The following is a 25,429-nucleotide window of genomic DNA, read 5'->3' as shown; positions in this document are numbered from 1 at the left end:
GTGAGGATTTTCCAGATATTGATAAAAATCTCAAAAACAATGTTTAATAAGAGATTGCCATCTAGACTGAGTAACTTAATGTGAATGTCATCCGTCACTTTGCCGATTGGAGAAGGCAATATCAGGTTCGCAAATTTGCCGTCAGGGAATAGTGCAATGTGAAGCTGCGTGTAAAAGTGGGCCTGCCTTCACTGGGGGAAGGCGGCCCTAACAAACGACTCTCACTCCAAGCCAGTGAAATACAGTGTCACCGTGGACTAGAGATAGCTGAAACTCTGAAACGTGAGATACTTACAGTCTATTTTTTCTTTTTTTAATGTTACTAGAAAATAGCATCTATGAGTGACATTTGAAGATATCATTGAAAGGGGGAAAAGTTAAACAGGTACAAGAATATATTTTAAAATGGAAATTTTTCTTAATAATGAATTGACAGGTGAATAAATATGAAAATATTGTGATTATCATTGATATGTAAATTGGCTATAAAGCATAAGAAATGTTTGAAATATTTGTTGATATTGATAAATTTAGAATTGTTTGAATTTGAGTTGATATAAAAATCAGTGTTTTTATTTAGTTTTGAAATGGGAATTGTTTTGCATGAAAAGATAGACCAATTATATGTAATTGGGTGTAAATATTCAGGAAAATGATTCTTTATTATTTAATCTAATTACTGGACCCTTTTAAAGTTACATATTAGGTATTTCAGATGAATACTGACATCTACATTGAGATATCAGTGGAAATCTGTATTAGATTTCAAACTTTGGGTTAGAAAAGAGTAACATCTATATTGGGACTCTTAATTGACTGTGATGATATTCTGCCAGCTCAAACTTCAGACCAGAAAAGGTCTCCCCAAGAAACTGTTCAACCCATCTGGACAATAAGTAGCTGGACTCTATGCTTGGTATATGTTTGCAATGAAAGAATCTTGATTGAATTTGAACTGTAATACTGCATCAAGGTGGAGGAATCCACCGGGGGGAGGGGAGGGGGAGGGAGGGGGGGGATTCCCAGAGCCTATGAAACTGTCACATAATGCAAAATAATTAACAATAAAAAAAAAAAAGAAAAGAGTAACATCTCATTGGCAAATTTTACATGTTGAAATAATAATATTTGGATATATACTGGCTTTCATAGCACATATACTATTATTATGGTTATTTTTAACCCTTGTTTTTAACCTAACTACAAAAATCTTAAAATCGATTGGTGGCTTTCATTATATTTTCTTCATTTGGGTTGCTATAGTACCTTATTAATGCAACCAAAAAATGGTTAACTCTCCTGGTACAGATTAGAAAAATGCAGAACAATTTATTTTTGTCATTAGCCTCCAGTGGGAAATACAGCACATTTAAAACATGTGAGTGTAGTGCAGCATAGTAAATAAATATATGTGATAGAATTAATATGTATACTGACACATTTGAAGGTGGTAGAAAGACAGGTGAGAAGATGTGGTTCATGGGAAAATTCAGATGCATCTGGCATTAAAATATGTGATAAGCTAATGAGAATTTCATATTTGTAAAATGACAGTAATTCAAATTGAAATTATTGTCTTTTTGCATTTATGTTCAAGATGTGGAATACTTTTCCATGTAACACTTTTGCAAAAAGAGAAATTTCTTCCCAAATACATGTGGTTACACTATTATTTACTTCTAACTATTCCCATTTGATAAGATATAAATTTTGTAAATGAAATTTAAGGCCCATCTGTTTAGTGAGAAATTTGCCTACTGGGTTGAGAGGCATAGTGACTTTTCTTTTTTGAGACTTCAAACTCAGCTACCAAATATGATAAGTATTTTCTCATTTAGCATTTATTCTAAGATAACACAATGAAACATGAGTAAAAGTTTAAAATAAAATAGGGAAAAGGTTAAATAAAAGGCATTATTTCATTATTTTTCCTTAAAATGGATCAAAATTATACATAATGTATTCCTGGAAGTATAAATCTTATCTTTTAGATATATTAAATTTTTTGGACCAAATTACTTTTTTTTTAAAGATTTATTTATTTTTATTGGAAAGGCAGATATACAAAGAGGAGGAGAGACAGAGAGGAAGATCTTCTGTCCCAGCGGCTGCAATGGCTGGAGCTGAGCCAATCCGAAGCCAGGAGCTCTTCCAGGTCTCCCACGCGGGTGCAGGGTCCCAAGGCTTTGGGCCATCCTCGACTGCTTTCCCAGGCCACAAGCAGGAGCTGGATGGGAAGCGGGGCCGCTGGGATTAGAAGCAGTGCCCATATGGGATCCCGTTCAAGGCGAGGACCTTAACCACTACGCTATCATGCCGGGCCCTAGATAGAACATTTTTAATCCATTCATCTGATGATGAGCACCTTGGTTGATTGCAAATTTTGACTATTGTGAACACAGCTGTTATAAACATAATGGTGTAGGTATCTTTTTCATACAACATGTTTAAGATTTGGGGGTATGTACCTAGTAATGGAATTGCTGAGAAGTCTTTCTAGCTTTTAATGAAATCTCCATGTTGGTTTTCACAGTGGTTGCATTAATTTGCATTCCCACCAATAGTGTGTTAGTGGTCCTCCGTGTCCACATCCTCACCAGCATTTGTTACTCTCTGCTCTGGATTTTAGCTATTCTATCAGGGGTGAGGTATATCTCATTGCGGTTATGATTTGCATTTTGCTGATGGCTAGTGAGGTTGCTTATTTTTTCATATATTTGTGGTCATTTGTATTTTTTTGAGAGCTGTTTATTGAGGTCTTTTTCCCATTTCTTAATTGGACTGGTTATTTTTTGGTTGCTTTAAATAACAACAATGATACGTTTGGGATATTTATTCTTCATGGGAAAGGTAACTTGAAAATATATATTCCCATGTTGTTGGATGGCTCTTCATTCCATCGATCATTTCCTTTGCTGTGCAAGATTTCTGAGTTTGGGATAGTCCCTTTGTTTAGTTTTGCTTTTGTTGTTTGTGTTTGTCCAAGAAATCATCCCCTATGCCAGTGTCTTGGAGTATTTCCTGTACATTTTCTTTCAGCAGCTTCATAGTCTCATGTCTTCAATTTAGATCTTTGGTCCATCTTCAGTTGAGTTTTGCATCTGGTGAGAGGTATGGGTCTAATTTAATTCATCTAATTATATATGTCCAGTTTTACCAGCACCATTTGTTAAAGAGCTTATCCTTATTTCACTATATGGTCTGAGCGTTTCTGTCAAGAATTAGTTGGCTGTATGTATGTGAATTAATTTCTGGGCTCTCCATTCTATTCCATTGATCAGTTTTTAGGTCAGTACCAAACTGTTTTATTTACTTTGTAGTATGATTTGAAATCAGGTATTGTGATGACTTGACTTTACTCACAAATTTTTCCTATATTATTACAATACTATGGTCCTTCAAAGCCCTAAGTCCATTGTTATGCTATTTAAATGTATCCTGAAATTGTAGATCTCAGCATTGGCCAAGACTCTAGCATCCTATTGTTAAGTTATATTCAACAGTTCTATTGGGAGTCCCTCTCTGATCCACACTGCCCTGCATCCTCACATCTCGATATGATAGTCTCTATTATACTGCTTCTCTAGATGACTGTATGTACATGTCGTTTATTTCTTCTTCCTCTTGCTAAATCTCCCAGTGCCATACTGAATAAGAATGGTGAAAGCAGACATACTTTTCCTGATCTAAGGGCACGTATTTTCAACTTTTCCCCATTCTGTATTGGTATTGGCTGTGGGTTGGCATAGTAAATTAAACTGTCTTTAGATCGAAGGCATGATAATTGTGCCACAGCCACAGAAGTGAAGAAGCATACTCTGAGAAGCAGGGGTGGCCGTGGGGCTACCATCCTGTGTCTTGTGGCTCTGTGGTCCTGTGGCACCACAGACAGGTCAGCACACTGTAGACTCTCAGGTGGCAGGGCTGAAGCCTAAGATTGGTGGGACCAGGACCAGCTGGGTCCCTGGTGATGTCCTGTCAACATAACTCACCTAGAGCATGGTGGGCTGCTTGGTAGGCTCAGTAATGCAAGTTCCTGGTCAGAGTGTAAGGGCTGATCTCATTAACAACGTTAAGCCAGAGAAAGCACTTTTTCTATTTCTGGAAAGTTTTTGGCTTCATCATTGTTTACTATTTACAGTTTAGCTTAATTGGTTCATATTTATATTCTGAATGACATTAGAATGCAAACAAAGGGCCCTGCGGCGTGGCCTAGTGGCTGGGGTCCTCGCCTTGAAAGCCCCGGGATCCCTTATGGGTGCCGGTTCTAATCCCGGCGGCTCCACTTCCCATTCAGCTCCCTGCTTGTGGCCTGGGAAAGCAGTTGAGGACGGCCCAATGCATTGGGACACTGCACCCGCGTGGGAGACCCGGAGGAGGTTCCTGGTTCCCGGCTTTGGATCGGCGCACACCGGCCCGTTGCGGCTCACTTGGGGAGTGAATCATCGGACGGAAGATCTTCCTCTCTGTCTCTCCTCCTCTTTGTATATCTGGCTGTAATAAAATGAATAAATCTTAAAAAAAAAAAAAAAGAATGCAAACAAAGCTGGAGTTTCTGGTGGGGAGGCATAGGTTTCTGAGAAAAGCTACTGAATGGAGGAGGCTGGGCCTTGGACTCTGCCCCGGTCTTAAAGGAAGCAGGAACCCAGAGCAGCAGGTGCTGGCAGAGGAAGCTGTAGGACGGATCCCTCCACAGTCCCTATAGAGCGTGGCAGGGTGGGGAGAGAGGAGCTGGCCCTGCGCCACTGGGACTGTCAGTGACTGAAGATGTTTCAATAGAGTATCCTGTACAAGTGGAAGTCGGCTCGGTTAGTGGCCTCAAAAAATGTATTTTAGGGTGGAGTGGGAATAAAGCAGTGTGAAGAGCTGGGCCAATTGTCATTGGGGAAATGGTAGAAAAGAGGCTGGATATTTGATGATGGAAAATGAAGCCTAGGAAAGGAGACAGAACCCTAGAATATGTCTACCCCAATACAATGTCTCATATAGCTGGATATTTGTGAAAAAGAAATATTTATAGTAAGAAAATCAATGATGATCACATTTTTGTTGACTGCCATATAACCTTATTAATTAAAGCAAGAAGTAGGAAGAAAAAATTATTGGGTTAAGTGAAAAAAAATGCTTAGAGAGCCATCAGTCACACTTGCTAATGTAAATTACCTCAAAATATTGTCTAGGTGAGTGTTTGGCAAATGGTTGTTATGATAAAGTGACCAGTGATAAATCACAGGGAATAACCCCCATGATTTCCCCTAAAGTTGTTCAATGGTTAAACTCATCATGACTTCCTAACCCTGTCAGCCAAGATTCCTGTGAGTAAACGGCACACGATCAGAGAAATTAGGAGTCCAATGAGTAGTGTGTTGCTAATGGGCCATGCTTTTAGACACAGAGGTTTGTACAAGACTGCTATTATACTCACTCACAATACATACAACGTTTCTGTTCTGTTGAAGTACATCCTGATGGCACAAAGTACACATGAGATGAACTGATTTCTCCATCAAATTAGGGAATATTTACTAAGAGGAAACGGGAGGTGAATTTACACATACAGTAGAGAATAAGTTTTCTAGTCCTTATACCTATGGAGTCATCATTTATACAAATTAAGGTCAGCAATTTGAGTTGGACAATAAAAAAAAAATGAATCTTCACCTGGCACTGTCTTTGGTACATTTTCAGTTCTTGCAGGAGTTTCTGATTTTCATCTTGTAATTTATTCCTGCTTAGTGCTATTTCACTCACAGCTGATTTTAGTTTTGCAATAATGAATTCATCTCTTTCGTTGGTTTCGCAGCTGGGATCTGGTTCACATATCAAGCGAGGAATTTCACAGCTGTTGTCTTCTATGCTCTGTGTTTTACCGTCTACTTGAGTCTGGTAACTTTGTGCCTGTTTCTAAGAAATGTGAAAACTGTAAATTAAATGAAGAATTTCACATCTAAGTTTTACATGAAGCTTAAGAATTATGTAAAACAGTAAAAATGTTTAAATATGTTACTAAACAGTGAAGATCGACCTTTTATAATTAAGTTTTTGTTGTTCAAATCTCCACTTTAGATGGTTAAAGAGAAAATATATTTGTTTAACATTGAAGCAAAGATCTAGAATATGGAAGGGTCTGAACAGTAATAAAAAGTTATCTAGAATCTGCAGAAAGAATAAATTATGAATTCAATTACACAACAGTTGAAAGATGTTTCTCTGATTCACAACAAGGCAAAACAAATCATTGGTTTGTGGTGGAAAAGTTGCGAAGGCAGTAATACAAATAGTTCCTACTGTACAAAAACTTCTATAAATAAAAATACAAAAGAAAAATGGGCAGAATTTATGGAGATAATTCGGAGGTGAAATGAGAAAGGCTAAGAAGTATGAGAGGTCTTTGAAAATTGTGCACTGTGAAAAACTGTGCATAGATTTTGAGTTTTTTGAACCAAAATAAACTTACCTATTCATTTTTCACACTTTTGCAGTTTTTCAGACGTGAAGAAGTGATTAATCTTTTACAAGTTCGGTTAAGGAAATGCAAAGCAATCCAAACTATCCAAGACTCTCTAATTATCCTGCCCATGGTCATGTGAAAGGTGTTGTTTAAATGACATAATGGCAATGAAATTTTTAAAAGCATTATCCTTTGAGGTATGTAGACAAATTCACCACTCTAGGCATTTCTTGAAGTTCTAATCATACTCACCATTGACTCTACTCTGTTTAGTGTTTTTATCTGTAAATTGATTTCATGCTGAATGGCAAAGATACCAGTATGTAACTTTGCATTCATAAATTAGTATTAAGTAACATACCTGGAATTGATTACATTTCTCAGATAATAATTTTTGTTGAGCATCTAAAGAAACCAAGTGAGTCTGATATAGTATCTCTTGCTTGTCCCATTCTCTTGATTTTGCTCTAAATTCCTTTTAAAAAATGGAGGAACAAACATAAATTGAAGAGTATTACTCATTTTGAATTACCATGACCAGGGCTTCTTTCATTTGTATATCTTCATTTGGAGGGGCAAAAAAATGTAAATCCATGTATTCCTTATTAAGAAAAAAATTTTAAAAATATCAGATCACTTACATTGGGTTTATTTATTGCCTAATAATTTTTGCTAGAAAAACACAGAATTTGTAATTTAGTCCTAATATAAAAAAGCATTGAACATTCATTTATTAAAATTAAAATTTATTAAAAAGTCAGAATTTCTCTGAACAAATGCTGACTAGTAAGAGATCTGCAAACATCTTTTTTTCTCAATTACTGGTTCCATTCTATTTACTGATACTGGAAGTTTCTTCTGTCCTTCCATTTTAAAAAAGATTTATTATTTTTATTAGCAAGGCAGATATGCAGAGAGAAGGAGAAACAGAGAGAAATATCTTCCATCTGCTGGTTCACTCCCCAAGTGGCTGCAAAGACTAGAGCTGATCCAATCCAAAGCCAGGAGCCAGAAGCCTCTTCAGGGTCTCCCATGTGGGTGCAGGGTTCCAAGGCTTTGGGCCATTCTCTACTACTTTCCCAGGTCACAAACAGGGAGCTGGATGAAAAGTGCAGCATCTGGGACACAAACTGGCACCCATACGGAATCCCGGTGAATGCAAGGCAAGGATTTGTCCACTAGGCCTTCCGGCCCGGCCCCCTCCTTCCAATCTTTACAGTCTGTCACCAGGCAGGGATAGGGAATGATAATGCTCGTGAAATCATTTGGTTTGGCTCTGCCAAGGTAACTGCAGGCAGGAATTGAAATTCAGTAAATTTATAACAGGATAATTTTTAAAATTTTATTTATTTATTTATGTATTTATTTATTGCAAAATCAGATATACAGAAAGGACGAGAGACAGAGAGGAACAAATTTTTAAGATTATAATTTTACATGATTCCTAGATTATGTTATAATATGCAAATGGTCTTTGGCAAAAACTGGGTTCTCCAGTCCTGTTTGAAGTTTGGACATAGTGACTGGGCTGAATGTTTATGTTCTCCTATTCTTGCCCTGAATTCATGTGTTGAAGCCCAATTCCTGTGTAATTTTATTTGGACTGGGAGCTTTTGGAAATAATGAAGCCTGTATGGCTGGAATTGCCCTAATAAGAAGAGATGTGAGAAAGCTTGCTCTCTGTTTCGATGAGGATAACAGCAGCCAGCCATCTGGAAACCAGGACGAGGGCCCTCCCCAGAATCTCACACTCTCCACCCGGACTTTCAACTCTCAGAGCTGCAAGAACCGATGTTTGTTGCTGAAGCCAATTTGTGTTATTCTGTAGCAACAGGCTGAACTAAGACAGTGACACTGTGGCTTTCAAGAATACTGTCTAAGTGATGCCGAAACGATGCCGAAACCCAAGTGAATCCAAGAAAAAGACATATTGGGCCTCAGTTGTGTATTAATTGAGTTAACCTGGAAAGGAGGTGGTGCTACTTAGTTTAACAAAGCATATGCAATTGTTTGAACTTTTTGTGCAGCAGTACGGTTGTCAAGCATGATAATCTCTTTACAAGTTAAAAACATGAACAAAGGACATGGCTTTAGGGATGCCAAAGAGAGCATCCCTACTTCTCAGGAGAGCCTGCGGCTGACCATTTTATCTTATCATTCTCCCAGTTGTTGTGTATTTGATTACTTTCAGATATGACTTATATTGCATGAGTGTACAAACAAAAGCATAGGACTACCATTTCTTGGAATTTAAACATGTCTCAGCAAACCTTGGAAAGAAGACGATGTGGTTGTTTAAAGCTACTGAGTTTCTTGACCATATATTGCATATGGATGTGGACAGGGCATAGATGCACTGATGTGTCTTAATCATCAGTTCAGTATAACTTACTGAGTAACTAATGTTCACCAGGGACTGTGAAGAGAATTCAGAGCAATTTCGTGATTTTCACAAAGATTTTTGAAAGGAAAAATATGAAGCAGTATGCAGTAAAGTAGGGAAATGCACGTATAAAAGCAATTCTCTAGGGTTAAGTGTAATAATTCTGTCACATAAACCTGTGCAGAGGATGCAGGGATTGTCTCAGCCATTTACTAGAACCTGTTAAATTGGAACCTTGTTCCTTTGACCAGACTGATTTGTATTCTTTTGAAGAGCACCTGAATGGCATGATTGGCTATGCTGGAAAGTAAGCACGCTCATGCAGAGCATAAAAGCTCCAGCTTGCTTAAAATGAGAATTAACATTTTATTTCATGTTTTTAAAACAGAAATGGGTCTTTGAAAACATTTGGGTATATTTTAATTTTGTAAATTCCAAAGTTCTCAAACAACAACCAATGAAAATAGGTTATAAATTAGGAAGCTTTTAGGGTAATTAGTATGACTTAAAATTGGGTGGTAATAATATATGGCACAAGAAATAAGGATAGACTTCCATTCCGAATATATGAGAATGTGTTATGATATACACTGTCTTTACAAGGATAAATGAAGACAGTTCATTTGAAGTTATTGACTTTGATTCTGACATTCAACAGTATAAAAACTGGTACAGGAAAACAGGATCTTCAGTAATAATGACCAGGTTACAAAATTAGGCTCAATGCAGTCTAGATTTTAAAATTTCTGTGTATTTTTAATAAGGAGGAATCTATGTTGTAGGATGTCAAGATCTGCGCAAGATTGAGTAAAGCAGTTCATATCTTTTAGAAAACACAAATACTCCATGTCAGTTACCCAGAAACACCCCCCCAAAAAAATGCTGACTCCTAGAAAGCTTTAGAAATTCCTCTGGGAGCACCTACCTCGACTTCTTACAAATGCTACTGCAGGAGTAAATAAGACAGGTACCCCTGGCTCCCTTGGTCTTACTGATGTGTGAGTTTCCACATTAATAAACCAGCTTAAAATACAGGTAGGCATCTGAGCCATGAAGAAACCTAGAAGACTGCCTGACTTTTTATGAAGACAGGAGTTGCCAGCCTAGGTTTTTGAAGGTCAGTAGATCTGCCTAGAACTTCAGAGCAAATTTTCCATGGCTGGAAACCCTTTCTAGGCCAAGTTATTAAAACCAGAGTTTAAGTGACAATAAGCAAAGGCTTCTGTTAAATGTGAGGAGATGGTCTTTGGAAATTACTATACAAGCACGTCAGGGACTTTACAAACCTCAACCTGTAAGAACTTTTTGTTATGAGAGTTTTATACACATGGAAAAATAGAGAGTAAAATAACTCCCACCCCACGAGTCCTTTATTGGGTATAATTACTATTGGCTTTGTCTTTTTTCTTCTTATCTTGCCAATCTCATTAAGGTAACTGCCAGGCCTCATGTATTTTCAACTCCAAATGTTTCACCGTGTATGTTTAGTTTTCTTTTTCCCCTTCCACAACCACAATGTCTCCCAAATGGTATTTTTAACACTATCCACTGATATAAAACAGAGATGTTCTGTAAGGCTTACAACCGCCCTCAGGATCATGGGGCAAATTAGTGAGTTAGTTGAGCTCTTGTATTACTACATGCTGCTTCCTGTCTGTCACTCCAGTGCATAAATGTTTGTCCCAAAGCAAAACCAAGGAATACTAAACTGTGGAGGTCGAGTTAGTAAATTAAGCCAGATTCCCAGGTAGTAAAAACAGGTACATGAATTTGTCTATAATTATATAAGGCAAACTGTATAGTGTGTTTACAATTTTGGGGATGTTTACAAACATAGCAAGGCAGATGCTGATACTAGTTTTCACTAAGATTTCACAAGACCTACTTATTCAAATATTTAAATTAAATTTAAAATGTGCAAATAGTATTTAATGAAAATGTAAAGTTGTTTTCTTAAAAAAATACTATATGATTGTGGTTCTCGCACAAACTGAAAAGTTAACAAACTGTGTATTAGCGTCTGACCTCTGCTTTTTCAGTGAGAAAACATGTGCATTGCAGTGTACATCTCTGGACATCTTCTGTGAGACCAGGATGTCTTTGAGGCCAGTCTGGTTATAATAGCTCAATAGCCAGGGTATACTCCATGGTGCATATTCATAGAGTGCCAGTTTACTTGAAATAATTTTGTAGTTAGAACACTATGTACAGGGGCTGGTGTTGGGGCATAGTGAGTCAAACTGTTGCTTGCAGTGCATCAAGCAGGCAGTTACATCGGAAGTGGAACAGCTGGGACTCAAGAATTGGTGCCATATGGGATGCTGGCACTGCTGTGGTGGCTTAACTCTCCATGTCACAGTGTAAGCCCCTGAAGTACTGATTTTTTTAAATCTTGAAAGTAATGTGTGTACACATATATAACTTTCTCAGCTATCTGTTGAAAGGGCATAAAAGTAATGCTATACCGTAACACTGAGTACACCTGGTACCTGCTAGCTCTTGATGCCCAAAGGTAATTCCCCATAAAAAAATAGCTAATTCTAAAGCACAAGATACGTACAAGATAAGAAATTAGGGAAGAAAGGGAAAAATAAGGGAGAAATAGACTCCAATACGATCATAGTGGGGGACCTTAATACCCCATTAACACAAATGGACAGATCAAAAAACCAGAAACTCAGCAAAGAAACAATAGAACTCATTCAAACTCTAGAGCAAATGGACTTAGTTGACATCTATCGAACCTTTCATCCTACTGACAGAGAATACACGTTTTTTTCATCAGCACATGGAACTTTCTCCAGAATTGATCATATCATAGGCCATAAATCAAGCCTTAGCAAATTAAAAAAAGTGGAAATCATATCATGCACATTCTCAGACCACCAAGGAGTGAAGCTTGAGACCAAGAATTCGAAACACCAAGGAAGACCTACAAACATATGGAGGCTGAACAATATATTACTAAATGAGCAATGGGTTAGAGACGAAATCAAAGGGGAAATTAAAAAATTGCTTGAAACAAATGAAGGCATCAGCACAACTTATCAGAACTTATGGGATACAGTCAAGGCGGTGCTGAGAGGAAAGTTCATTTCAATTAATGCTTATCTCAAGAAACAAGAAAAGCACCAAGTAAATCAGCTAATCTTACAGTTGAAGGAACTAGAAAAACAACAACAAAGCAACCCTAAAACTAGTAGGAAAAAAGAAATCATCAAAATAAGGGAGGAAATAAACCAAATAGAGACCAAGAGGACTATACACAAGATTAATCAATCAAAGAGTTGGTTCTTTGAGAAAATCAACAAAATAGACTCCCCACTAGCTCGACTAATTAAAAAAAGGAGGGAGAAAATACACATTAATAGTATCAGAAATGAGAATGGAGATGTAACAACAGATACCTTAGAAATACAAAGAATCATCAGGAACTACTATAAGCAACTATATGTGAACAAATTAGAAAACCTAGAGGAAATGGACAGATTTTTGAACTTATACAATCCACCAAAATTGAATCAAGAAGCAATCAACAATCTAAATAGCCCAATAACATGCACTGAAATTGAATCAACAATTAAAGCCCTCCAACCAAGAAAAGCCCGGGACCAGATGGCTTCACTGCTGAATTCTACCAAACGTTTAAGGAAGAACTAACCCCAATCTTACACAAGCTTTTTCAAACAATAGAAAAAGAGGCAATTCTTCCAAACTCGTTCTATGAAGCTAATATCATTTTAATACCAAAGCCAGAGAGAGAAACAACAGAAAAAGAGAACTACAGACCGATATCCTTGATGAACATAGATGCAAAGATCTTCAATAAAATATTAGCCAACAGGATCCAACAATACATTAGGCAGATTATTCACCCGGACCAGGTGGGATTCATCCCAGGTATGCAAGGATGGTTCAACATTCGCAAAACAATAAATGTGATACATCACATCAACAAGTTGACTCATAAAAACCATATGATCCTCTCAATAGATGCGGAGAAGGCATTTGATAAAATCCAACACCACTTCATGTTAAAAACCCTAAATAAGATAGGCATAGAAGGAACATTCTACAACATAATCAAGGCAATTTATGATAAACCCAATGCCAATATCATACTAAATGGGGAAAGACTAGAAGCCTTCCCGTTAAAATCTGGAACTAGACAGGGATGTCCACTCTCACCGCGACTCTTCAATATAGTTTTGGAAGTTTTTGCCAGAGCTATTAGACAAGAAAAAGCAATTAAAGGAATACAAATTGGAAATGAGGAATTAAAATTATCGCTATTCGCAGATGACATGATTCTCTATATGGGAGAACCAAAAGACTCAGTCAAAAGACTATTGGAACTCATAAGAGACTTTGGCAAAGTAGCAGGATACAAAATTAATGAACACAAATCAATGGCATTCGTGTATACAAATAATTCCGCCACTGAGGAAGAAATTGTAAGTACAGTTCCCTTTAAAATAGAGGAAAGGAATCTTAAATACCTAGGAATTAAGTTAACTAAAGATGTGAAAGACCACTACGATGAAAACTATAAATCATTTAAAAAAGAAATAGAAGAAGATCTTGAAAAATGGAGAACCTTACCATGTTCTTGGATTGGCAGGACCAACATTATCAAAATGGCCATATTACCGAAAGCAATATATAGATTCAACGCAATCCCAATCAAAATCCCAGCAATATTCTTCTCAGAAATAGAAAAGATGATACAGAAGTTCATCTGGAACCACAAAAGACCACGAATAGCTAAAGCTGTCTTGAAAAATAGAAATCAAACCGGAGGAATCACAATTCCAGACCTCAAGACATACTATAGAGCAGTAGTTATCAAAACAGTCTGGTACTGGTATAGAAACAGAGAAGAAGATCAGTGGAACAGAATAGAAACATCAGAAGGGGATCCACACATGTATAGTCAACTAATCTTTGACAAGAAAACAGAAAACAATCCAGGTAAAAAACATGGTCTATTCAATAAAAGCTGTTGGGACAACTGGATAGCAGCTTGCAGAATAAAGAAGCAGGACCCGTACTTGTCGTACTATACAAAAATCAGCTCTAATTGGCTCAAGGACTTAAATCTACACCCAGAAACTATTAAACTACTAAAGGAAAACATAGGAAGCACACTCCAAGATATAGGAACAGGGAAAGACTTTTTAGAAAAGACGCCTAAAGCAACGGCGATCAAATCCAAAATGAACAAATGGGACTATATCAAACTAAAAAGTTTCTGCACAGCAAAAGAAACAATTAAAAAAGTGAAGAAGCAACCAACAGAATGGGAGAAAATTTTTGCATTCTACACAAGTGACAGGGGACTAATATCTAGGATCTACAAAGAGCTTCAGAAACCCAAGGATAGTGAAAAAATAAACCCTGTAGCAAAATGGGCAAAGGAAATGAACAGACGTTTCTCAAAAGAACAGATACAAATAGCTAATAAATATATGAAAAGATGCTCAGGCTCTCTAGCCATCAGAGAGATACAAATGAAAACCACCTTGAGGTACCACCTAACTCCTGTGAGACTGGCCTACATTCAGAATTCGAAAAACAACACATGCTGGCGTGGATGTGGGGAAAAAGGTACCCTCCTTTACTGCTGGTGGGAGTGTAGGCTAGTACAATCATTGTGGAAATCCATATGGAGAGTGCTTGGAAAATTGCAAATAAACCTGCCATATGACCCAGCAATCCCGCTCTTAGGAATATACCCAACAGAAGTGAAATCTGCATACGAGAAGGGGATCTGTAATCCTATATTCACAGCAGCACAATCCACAATAGCAATGTCATGGAAACAAACCAGATGTGCGTCTAAGGAAGAATGGTTAAAAAAAACTGTGGTACATCTATTCAATGGAATATTATTCAGCTGTCAAGAAGAACGATATTATTCTATTCAAATCCAAGTGGTCCCAACTAGAAACTATTATGCTCAGCGAAATGAGTCAATCACAAAAGAATAAATACCATATATTCTCATATAAGAAAGCCAACATGGAAAGGTAGAGTTCATCAAGTGCCCATGGAGTTCTGATCTAAATATAGATCTAAATATAGATTGCTGCAAGTCAGGTCCCACGGCAAGAGATGGTGAAAATTCTCTGTTCTAGGCATGTTGGCATTTCATGGATGAAGTAACAGCAGAGTATATTTAGCATGTTGTGAACATGAATATGGCAAATTGGCAGTTTTCGTCAGTTGCTGGCAATAGTTTAGAGTGATGACAAATATTATTTTGATTTTTTTTGTGTGTTATTTAGTTATAAGGAAAGTGTATGGTTATGAGGAAAATGTATGGTAAGCAGTCCATTTGATGGTTTACTAATTTCCTTGTTGTTGAGAAGTCCGAGTTGATTATGTATTTAATATGATAACAATTTGTGTGCTGTGAATTGCATGAAGAGTTAGGTAGGGCAGAGATGATGCCTACTAAATGTACAAAATGGATTGATGAGAATAGCCAGTTAAATCTTTTCACCAGTAAGGCACTCAACAGCTCATGAGATATTTATTAAAAATGTCAAGTAAATCCTGTTACTTTTGTATCATAGTGTCAAATAGCAGTAAAATAAACATGTTAAGATCCTTAGTCTACTGCTATGTTTCACTGTAAAATTTACCTTTGTTAAAATTTGCTTCTGTTCAAATTTGTTGAGATCGCACGTAAAAGTATCCTAATATTACTTTGGCTGGTATTTTCTAATTACTGTATAATATTTTGGGAATGTAAATTTTATTTGAATGTCAACTACAGTTAAGCATGTGCCGTTTGTTTTTCTTGCTCAGGTTTTGTAATTTGATTGAGTGTTTTTATTATAGTTTAATAAATGTTTGCTTTATTTAAAAAAATAAACAAATTAAAAAAAAAAGAAATAAGGGAAGATCTTGGCTAGAACAGGAGAGAAAAGAGAGAGGAAAGAGAAATAGAAATAGATCAAAGGTTCCATAAAGGCATTGGGCCTGGATGATTGCAGGCTCTTTGCTATCAATGAGAAAGTAAAGGCATTGGCTGGGTTGGGCTGCTGGGGTTTAGTGCTCAGGAAGAATGAAATTGAGAGGAATAACATGCAAGTCTACCTGGGGTCTACCCAAATAGGTTCCTCACTAAATTTAGATCATAGGAATTTAGAGTGGACTCTGCAGTTTCATGACTTGAAGCAGGAATGCTAACGGGCACAGGGAAGGACATGGACTGGTTTGTTTTTCTTCAAGGCTAGAAAGTAATGGTTAAATATATCTTGACGATAGGAGGCTGGGCTTTCTGCCATTATCTATACCTGCAATGTCATGATATACTTAAATAGCAGAATGATGGACTTGTGACTCTTGCTGAAGGACTCTACTATTGTTATAAAAGAGTGGCAAACAGGTGCGGTGGGGAATGGGGAGGGTGGAAGAGGAGGAAATCCTTGAGCCTAAGGAGCTGTATCATGAGAAAAAAGCTTAAAAAAAAAAGCCTAAGTGCTCAAGACACCTGTTCAGCGGTTCCGGGTATCAAAAGCCACACATAGAAGTCCCGAGTATATAAAGAACATATGGGGCAAATGAATTGGGGCAGTACTATGCCTTTAAAGAAAAAAACAAACAACCTGAAATTTCACCTGGGCTCTGAAGAGGGTTAGGAGCTTCCTTGGGATTTAAATACCTAACAGTTAAATGGTCGTTAAAAGATGTATGGGAAACGGAGCCCAGGGGTGCCCGCTAGTTTCGGTCAACAGCTGCAGCTGCAGTGTCTTTGAACTTTTTTCCTTTTAAGCTCTCCCAAAATGCTGATACGTGTATATAAAAGATATATAAATCAAAGTGATGTTTTAATTCACTAAGTGCCTGAAGGGAAGGTACACTAAGAAAATGTATTCAATGAGAAGTTGATTTGTATGCTGCTTGTTACCACAGCTGTGCAGGGCACTGTGCAGCTAGAAACACGCAGCCCACAAGCCCAAGCAACCCCTGGCACACATGAAGCAACCCGGAAATAGATCTCACCTCCAGTTTCTGGTTCAAATTGCTCATTTCAAAGGGCATCTCTTCCTTGTGTGGTGAGTCTTTTCGTCTGACTTTGTTTTGCTTCATCTGGTGTAATCTCAGTTTTTCAAAGCTACTTGTTAGTTTGGAGAACTGTAAGTAAGAGAAAATACTTGTTTTTTTAATTCTTATCAGTTATGCTCACTTGATTTCACAGTATTTCTTTTCTTGTGTACCACTTTGAAAATGTAAGTCATGATTAGAAAGTGCAGTAAAGCTTAAATGTTCCAATTAGTGAAAATAGAACCAGCTATTAAAATTAAATTATTGAAGCTGAACATGATTCAGCTTTCATGTAAATTTGGGACTTCATTAACTGCACAGTTAAACAGTGATTCACCTGATAAATGTTTTGTTCAGTTTTGTTTTAACCATATGTAGCAAAGCTCACAATTGGAAAAAACAGGTTCTTTTCTTATTTTGATTTAGTGCCATCTTGTGTTGACAATTTTAATTTCAGTAACTCAATCTATAATCAGCTTATTTTTTTAAGATTTATTTATTTTTTATTACAAAGTCAGATATACATAGAGGAGGAGAGACTAGACAGGAAGCGATCAGTGGAACTGGACAGGAAGCGATCAGTGGGGACTCACACATACCTTACTAGGTAGGACATGAAAATAAACTACTCCTAGCCAGGTATGGAGGATTTCTCTGCACACCCCTCAGTGTTCTATGCCTCAGCGGGTGTCACATGCCTTGCTAAAGGGATAAGCCAGTTTAGACTATCCTAAGACCTACCAAGTTCAGTAAAAATTATGCTTCAACATAATAAACTGCTAAGTACTGGAATGGAAAAAGACATGAGACAGCTGAATAGTGTCCTGTAGCCAATTTAAGGAAGATAGAGGCCGGTTGTATACGAACTATAATTGAAATGTTAATGAAGTAGTCACTGGATGTGGTTAAGAACTCGCATGATCTAACATATCAGTCACTCAATATAATGTTAATTAACCCCATAATGATGGAAACTGTTGTTGCAGTTACCTGATGGCTTTTAATTGGTTGGAATGATATTCTGCCAGCTATGTCTTTAGACCAGAGTTGGTCTCCCCAAGAAACTGTTGAATTGAGCTGGGCAATGATATACTGGACTCTATGCATGGCACATGCTTGCAATGAAAGAGATAAGACTGGATTTGAACTGTAATACTGCAATAAGGTGGAGCAATCCACCATGGGGGAGAGGGTACAGGGAGGGGATGGGGGAACATCAGAGCCTGTGAAATGTTGTTATACAATGAAATGCAATAAAAAGATATATAATAAAAAAAGAGAGAGAAAAAAATTTTTTTTTGTATTACAAAGTCAGATACACAGAGAGGAGGAGAGACAGAGAGGAAAATCCTCCGTCCGATGATTCACTCCCCAAGTGAGTGCAACGGCCCGTTCTGTGCCGATCCGAAGCTGGGTCTCCCACACGGGTGCAGGGTCCCAAAGCTTTGGGCTGACCCGGACTGCTTTCCCAGGCCACAAGCAGGGAGCTGGATGGGAAGTGGAGCTGCCAGAATTAGAACTGGCGCCCATATGGGATCCTGGTGTTCGCGGTGAGGACTTAAGCAGCTAGGCCACGCCAGGCCACGCTGCCGGGCCCAATCAGCTTATGTTTTTACACAAGAAAAGGCATAAGCCATGTCAAGCACTTACTTATGCTAATATATGCTTAAATAAATTTAGATATGAAAATGGGATTCAACCCTTTTAATGATGAAACTTGGTTTAACTTAGATGCTGAATTTTCCCATCATTTTTTGTTCTACTTTAAATAATATATTAAAGGTAGCATAGTGTAGCAGCAACGGTGAGGAAGCTTTTCCCTGCATTCAAATCTTTTTTATTTATACTTTCCCTGCTGAAATAATTATAGGTTCACAGGAATTCACGGTCCAGGTCTCTTTCACCCAGTTTTCCCCAACATTTACATCTTATTGAAGTAAGGCATGATAGCAGACCCACAAAGCTAAATTGGCTCGTGTGTGTGTGTGTGTGTGTGTGTGTGTCTGTGTATCTGCAGTTCTAAGCTATTTTTATCACATGTGTAACTGTTCACTCCATAACCAAGATACAGAGCTGTTCTATTCCCACAAAGATCTCCCTTTCTGCTCATTCCCCCAACTCACCTCCATAACTGTGTTAAGAATGTAAGATGGAATCATACAGTATATGACTTTCTGAAGTCGGATTTGTTTTCATTTACCTTTCCTTGAGAAACATGAGTTTGTCAACAGTTCATAATAGTTTATGGTATGAATGTGCCACAATGTGTTTAACCATTCACATGCCATAACATTTTGACTGTCCTCAGTTTTTCATTATTACAAGTGGAACAACTGTCTCTACTGGATCTGACAGTAGCCACTTCTTGGTTTTTTTCTCATGTAATTTCTTTTACTGAGATAAAATTCACCTAATATAAAGTTCACCTAAATAATATTTCACTGCATGGATATGCCATATTTTGTTTTCTGCTTATCAAATGGTGGTCATTTTGTTTAAGGATAATGCTGCTCTGAACATTTGTGCAGAAGTTTTTACATGGATCTATGTTTTCATTTTTCTTGGGATATGCTGTGTCATATAAGAACTCTAACTTTTTTTAAAGGAGTAATTACAAGTTAACACTTGTGTAAACCTAAGGTGGGGGCAGCATGGTGTTACAAAGCACAAACCTGCAAAGCTAGGCGCACAAGTGAAACCAAAAGATAAGCTTAGTGTTTTATCATAGACCAAAGGCAAAAAAACAAAAAGAAATTCCTCCAAGTGATTGTACAGAAAGATGTTTCAAATTAAGAAAATCAGAAACTACCTCACAAAATAAAAATGGCAAAAAAGCATAAGCAAGTTTTAAAGGAAATACAAATCTAATAGCCATTACAGCAGAGAGCAATCAGTTGTCTACTGGTTTACTCTTCAAATGGTTGCAACAGCAAGGGCTGAGCTAGGTGGAAACCAGGAGTCTGGAACTCCATCCGTGTCTCCTATGGGGTAGCAGAAGGCCATGTACCTGGAGACATCTTCTGCTACCTTCCCAGGCAATCAGCAGAGAACTGGATCAGAATTAGAGCAGCTGGAATTCAAACCAGAATTTTGATATTTTGATATTTCGATATTTAGAGTTTTTAATCCATTCTGAGTTAACTTTTTTCTGTGGTCAACTTCATTCCATACCATGTGGATATCCAGTCAATATCATTTGTTGAAGAGATTAACTTTCTTCACTGAATTATTTTGTTGTCACTGTTAATTAACATTTACAGAATTTTATTTTAATCTTTTACTTTCAACTAGCCTGTATAGCTAAATTTGACGTGAGTTTCTTTAACAGTGAATACAAAGGGACATACTGTATCATCAATCTCTGGCTGCTTGTTAGTGCCTTTAGATCATTTCCCTTTAGTGAGTATGTCAGCTTTAAGTTTGACCTAATAATTTTTTTTTTGGCTTCCTGTTTTGTTTGTAGTCACTGAACATTTTTAGAATCCAGTTTCATTGTAATTTTTTCATCCGTTTTCTAGGTGGCTGTTTCAGGGAGCACTAACTCTGATGTGTTAATTAGAAATTAGAAAGTTTACTTTCTTTTATGTTCCTTTACCTTGCTCCATTTATAACAGTTGTGCTAAGTATTTTTTTCTAATATACTGAGAACTATGTTAACACTGTTACTCTTTTGTTTATTTTTCACTATAAATAATTTAGAGAACTTGAGGGGAGAAGATAAATCTTGCCAATTACCCATGTTTGTATTTTGTTTAGTTTCCTTCTCCCTGATGTTTCGGGACCCCTTCTTTATCTTTTCTTTCTGTACAGAGAACTTCCTCAAGCCATTCTCTTAAGGTAGTTCTACCAGCGACAAATGTGCTTTTCTTTTCTTTGGAAATGTCTTGATTTCCTCTTTACTTCTGAAGGCTATTTTTGCTTGATAGAATTCTGGGTTAACAGTGCTATTTTTTCAGCAGTTGAAATATGTTGTGCTGTTTGCTGCTGGCCTCCACGGTTTCTGACGAGAAATCTACTATTGCTTAAAGTGGTTTTCCCCTACAGTACAATGTCATTTCTGTCTTGCTGCTTCCAGGATTAGGTTTTGTCTTTTCGTTTTCAGGATCTTGTGGTGTGTCTTAGCAAGATTTCTTTGAGTTCATTATGTTTGAGATTCACTTAGCTTCCTGGATCTGTAGGTTTACATTTTTGTCAAATTTTGAAACTTTATTTTGAATACTATTTCCCTGAACACTTTTTAACTCTCATGCTTGTCTTCTGGGACTCCTATTATATAAATGCTGAATATTTCGTAATATTATCACATGTCCCTGAGGTTCATTTTATTTTAATACTTTTTCATTTTATAAAAGGTTTATTTTATTGAATTGAAAGGCAGAGTTGCAATGGAAGAAAGAGGAAGAAGGGGAGGAAGATCCTTCATAAACTGGTTCACTCTCCAAATGGCTGCAGCAACAAGGGTTGGGTGGCTGCACCAGGCCAAAGCCAGGGGCCTGAACCTCCTTCTGGGTTTCCCATGTGGGTGCAGGGACCCTAGGACCTGGGCCATCTTTTCTTTCTTTCCCAGGTACATCCAGGGAGCTAGATGGGAAGTGAGGATGCCAGCATTGCAGCTTAACATGCTACATCACAGAGCTGGCTCTTTCTTCCGGTCTTTCTATTGTACATATTGGATAACTCAGATCATATTGTTTCTAAGTTCACTATTTCTTTCCTCTGGCCTCTCCATTCTGCTTTTGAGCCCATCTACTGAACTCTGGTTACTAAGTTTTTCAGTTATAAAATTCCTGATTAGTTCTTTAAATTTCTATTTCTTTGTGAAAGTCTTCTAATTTTTTTATTTTGAGCATGTTGGTTTTACTATTAAACAATGGTCTCTAGCATAAAACCTCTGTCAGATAATTCATCTTGCTGTTAGCATCCGTTGATTTTATTCTGTCATTCAAGTTGAGATCCTTCTGGTTCTTGCTATGATGTGCAATTTTCTTCTTCCTCTTCTTTTTCAAGATTGATTTAGTTATTTTAAAAGGTAGAATTACAAAGAGAGAAGAGAGGGGAAGATTTTTTTCCATATACTTTTTCACTCCCAGGATGGTTACAATGACCAGGATTGGATCAGGCTGAAGCCAGAAACCTGGGGTTTCTTCTGGGTCCAGCATGGGAGTGCACAGCCCCAAGCACTGGGGCTATCTTCTGCTGCTTTCCCAGGGGCGTTAGCAGGGGGCTACCTTGTAAACAGAGCAGCTAGGATTCCAACCCATGCTCACATAAGATTGCAGCATTGCTGCTGGTGGTGGCTGAACATGCTGTGCCTCTATACTGGCCCCTGATGAGTGATTTTCTTTTGAAACCTGGAAATTTTTGTGGATTGTGTTAAGAGACAGTGTAATTACTGCATTTTAGCTGTCCTTTTTGGAAAGTATTCAAGCAGGGAAAAGAGAGCACTACCGATTGATTGCTGAGAGTGGCAGTGCAACTTCCAGTCTCAACTTGGCCTCCATGGTACCGGGTGAAGTGTCCCTTGTTTCTACTGAGTAGAAGTTCATGGTCAGGTTTCCCAGTGTCTTTTTAACATTTTCAGGTTCTTTATTGGAGACAGATAAGGGAGGAGGGTGTTGGGATTGCTGGAAGTTGGATCACCAATATTACTGTCATATACAGTTTTTCCTTCAAAATGGATAATTTGTAAAAAAAGAAGTTCTAGCAACAATTTAAAAATAACTTGAAACTCAATCATGACATTTTCAAAAACTTATTTGAAGGTGTTCCCATTTGTTGATTCATACCCCAAATATCTGCAACGGCTGGGGCTGGAAGGAGGGGATGGGCATGCAATCCAGGTCTCCCAGGAAGTGGCAGGAACCCTGTTGCCTGAGCCATAAGCACTGTTTTCAGGAGTCAGCATGGGTGGGAAGTTGGGACTGTAACCCAGGAGGTGGCGGGGAACCAGGATGCCTGAGCCATAAGCACTGCCTTCCAGAGTCAGCAAGGACGAGAAGCTGGGGCAGGAGCCAGAGCTGGATCTGTAACTCAGGCGGACTAGAATCACCTACTCTGAATCATGACATTTTTAACAGATGTATTTCAGCTACACTAATTTTTTTGTCTTCTTCCTTTCAACATTCTAGAATGGAACTGATTTAATTACAGTGGGAATATCAATAAACAGTGGGGAAAAAAACAAAAGACCAACAGTAACAAGCTATTCTCACTGTTTTGCTTACTCTCCTTCTACACCAAAGAACATCTGGAAAACATCCCCACAACCTTTGGCATTTAAGAACTGAGAGAGCTAAGGAAAGTCCACATGGTTTCCTCTGGCTCCACTAACACTGAAAACTTCCTCTTCAAACATTGAAAATTTCCTTTGTTTCTTCATTTCTTGATTCATACCAAAAAAGAATATGTCTTCTCAATGGCAAATGAAGATTCTCTTCCAGTTTAACTTTCTGAGTCTGATTTTCAATTCCTTACCCAGATACCAACCACAGAAGATCAGGAGAACATTTCATGCACAGGGAAGGAGCAAGAATGAAGTTCTTTTTATTCTGACATGTGGGTGAGGTTATTCAATATAACCTGGGCACCCAAGTTTAGAATGCACAGGTCTATATTATGGGGGACCGAGCAACATGGCAATGTCCTTCTCAGCCATTGTCAGCGGTGCTGTGTTTCCGAACTTTCGATGGTAGTCCCCAGGTGCCAGATAACCTGTGTCAGACCCACGGGCCTGGGGCCAGGCACCCCCTGTTGTCTTTCATTGATTCTGCTTGATTGGAGCCTACATTTGCTTCCTTAGATGAGTGGCTACTATGATGGGGTGGTGACTCCTCACTAGATTTCCATTGATATCATCCGAGAGGGGAAGGAGAGGCACCTCACTGCCACCGGGCTGTGGTGTTCACTGCCACCTTGAGTTGTGGCAGGGCTTGTTCATGTCTATTGCTGATGAAGATCCTGGCTCCCATTCACTCTTCCTAACTTGCAATGCTCTGGTAAACATGTAAATCCGGGTTTTCTGCTCCATTTTTGCTGCTAGTGGAGATGCTTGTTTCTACCACACGGAGTCTCCTGTGGTGTTTGGCTGTGGTTAGAACCATTGTTATCTAGTTTATCTTGTTTGTCTAGAGACAGCAGGCTTTCTTTGGGGTTCTTTTTGTTTGCTTGTTTGAACACATTGGTGTATCCAGTTTGAAAGTTTCTCTAGTATCCAGTTTAGGATATGAAAGGCAAAAAGAAATCCCAGAGAGTTCACCATTGTGTCATTCTCTGTGTCCCAGAGTCCCTGACCAATTTTTCTTCTCTCCATTTCTCAAAGTCGTCTTATGTTGTTTTATAAATAATGGCCAAGATTTTTAGCTATTTTTAGCAGACTGAGAGGGACTAGTTTCTACTCCACTGTTCCAGGAATGAAAGTCTCAGATACATAGATTTTTCTTGTGTATGTGTGTGTGTTGTGTGTGTGTGTGTGTATGTGTGTAGAATAGCTTTATAATGGTTAGAAGGAAAAGAAACCCATTTTTTAAAAAAAAAATCAGGTAGTTTCTGTAAGAAAATTGGACATATTTCAGTTATTCAAAGTGGAATGTAACAGTAAAATGTACTCTGAAGATGTTGAAAAATAAAATTTTAAATAAACCAGGAATTTGAACGAAAAATAGCAGTAGAGTGAGCAAGCAGCAACAAAACATATTTGCTTCAAGATATCATTTTCTGATTAGAAAAAGATGGCATATTATTTAATAGTATTTCTACAACCACTTCAAGTACAGAGTGCTTTTCTATTTGTGCCTTTAGATTATTATTTTATTTATTTGAAAGGCAGGGAAAAAAGGAGCTGTCCCATCCATTGATTCACTCTCCAAATACTTGTAACAGCTGGGCCTGGGCCCAGGCAAGCCTGGAGCCAGTAACACAACTGGGGTCTTCATGTAAATGGCAGGGTTCCAAGTGTTGGAGCTGTTCTACTGCCTCTTAGGATCTTATTAGCACAAGGCTGGAGCCAGGAGCTGGAACTCCAACCCTAGTACTCTGCCAAGAAATGCAGGCATCCCAAGAGGCATCTGAAACATTAGCTAAATCCTTCCCTGTCTCTGTCGCTTTCTCTCTGTCCTTCTTCTATTGTAGTCTCCTTGCCTAAATTCCTCTCTTTTAACTGGAGAGAGAGAGTGAGAGAGAGAGAGAGAGAGTGAGCAGAAAACTGCCCTGGAAGTAGTAGGTCACCTGAGCAACAATGCAACACCTCCGAAGTGTACTCTGAAATCTCGGCTCATAAGGACATGAACAGGTTTTAGTTAAAAACCACATAAAGGATTCTCTGGTCCCATGTCTTTGGAGAAGGATGGATTAAAAGATTAAATGGATTTGCTTAATGCAGAGCCTCCTGCAGTCTGCCATGTGCTAACATGAACCCTGATTTTCAGGAGAGGAAGGCTATGGCCTTGGCCAGCATGAAAGGCACTTAAACAGCATGTCCTAAACTCATGTTGGTAATGTTTCACAATAGATTTCTTTGAGATCACCCTAAAGATATTTGTTGG

The 25,429-nt window shown here is 38.0% G+C and overlaps 1 protein-coding gene across 9 annotated transcripts in view; it reads right to left on the bottom strand.

Annotated features, from left to right (window-relative positions):
- DEUP1 (deuterosome assembly protein 1) overlaps positions 1-25,429 on the bottom strand; it is a 121,328-nt gene that overhangs the window by 68,767 nt on the left and 27,132 nt on the right. For 8 of the 9 annotated variants that reach the window (XM_058663727.1, XM_058663725.1, XM_058663724.1 and 5 more), the window contains 3 exons: positions 16,848-16,979; positions 6,813-6,926; positions 5,662-5,904 (listed from right to left, as the gene is read on the bottom strand). In XM_058663727.1, coding sequence (XP_058519710.1) covers positions 5,662-5,904; positions 6,813-6,926; positions 16,848-16,979 — 489 coding nt within the window. The remainder of the gene's footprint in view (positions 1-5,661; positions 5,905-6,812; positions 6,927-16,847; positions 16,980-25,429) is intronic. The other variant, XM_012926959.3, reaches the window with a different exon arrangement.

The sequence above is a fragment of the Ochotona princeps genome, chromosome 4 (genome assembly GCF_030435755.1).
Source record: "Ochotona princeps isolate mOchPri1 chromosome 4, mOchPri1.hap1, whole genome shotgun sequence".
Lineage (NCBI taxonomy): Eukaryota > Metazoa > Chordata > Mammalia > Lagomorpha > Ochotonidae > Ochotona > Ochotona princeps.
The sequence above is the reverse complement of the archived record's forward strand: the minus strand, read 5'-3'. Positions and strand labels throughout refer to the sequence as shown.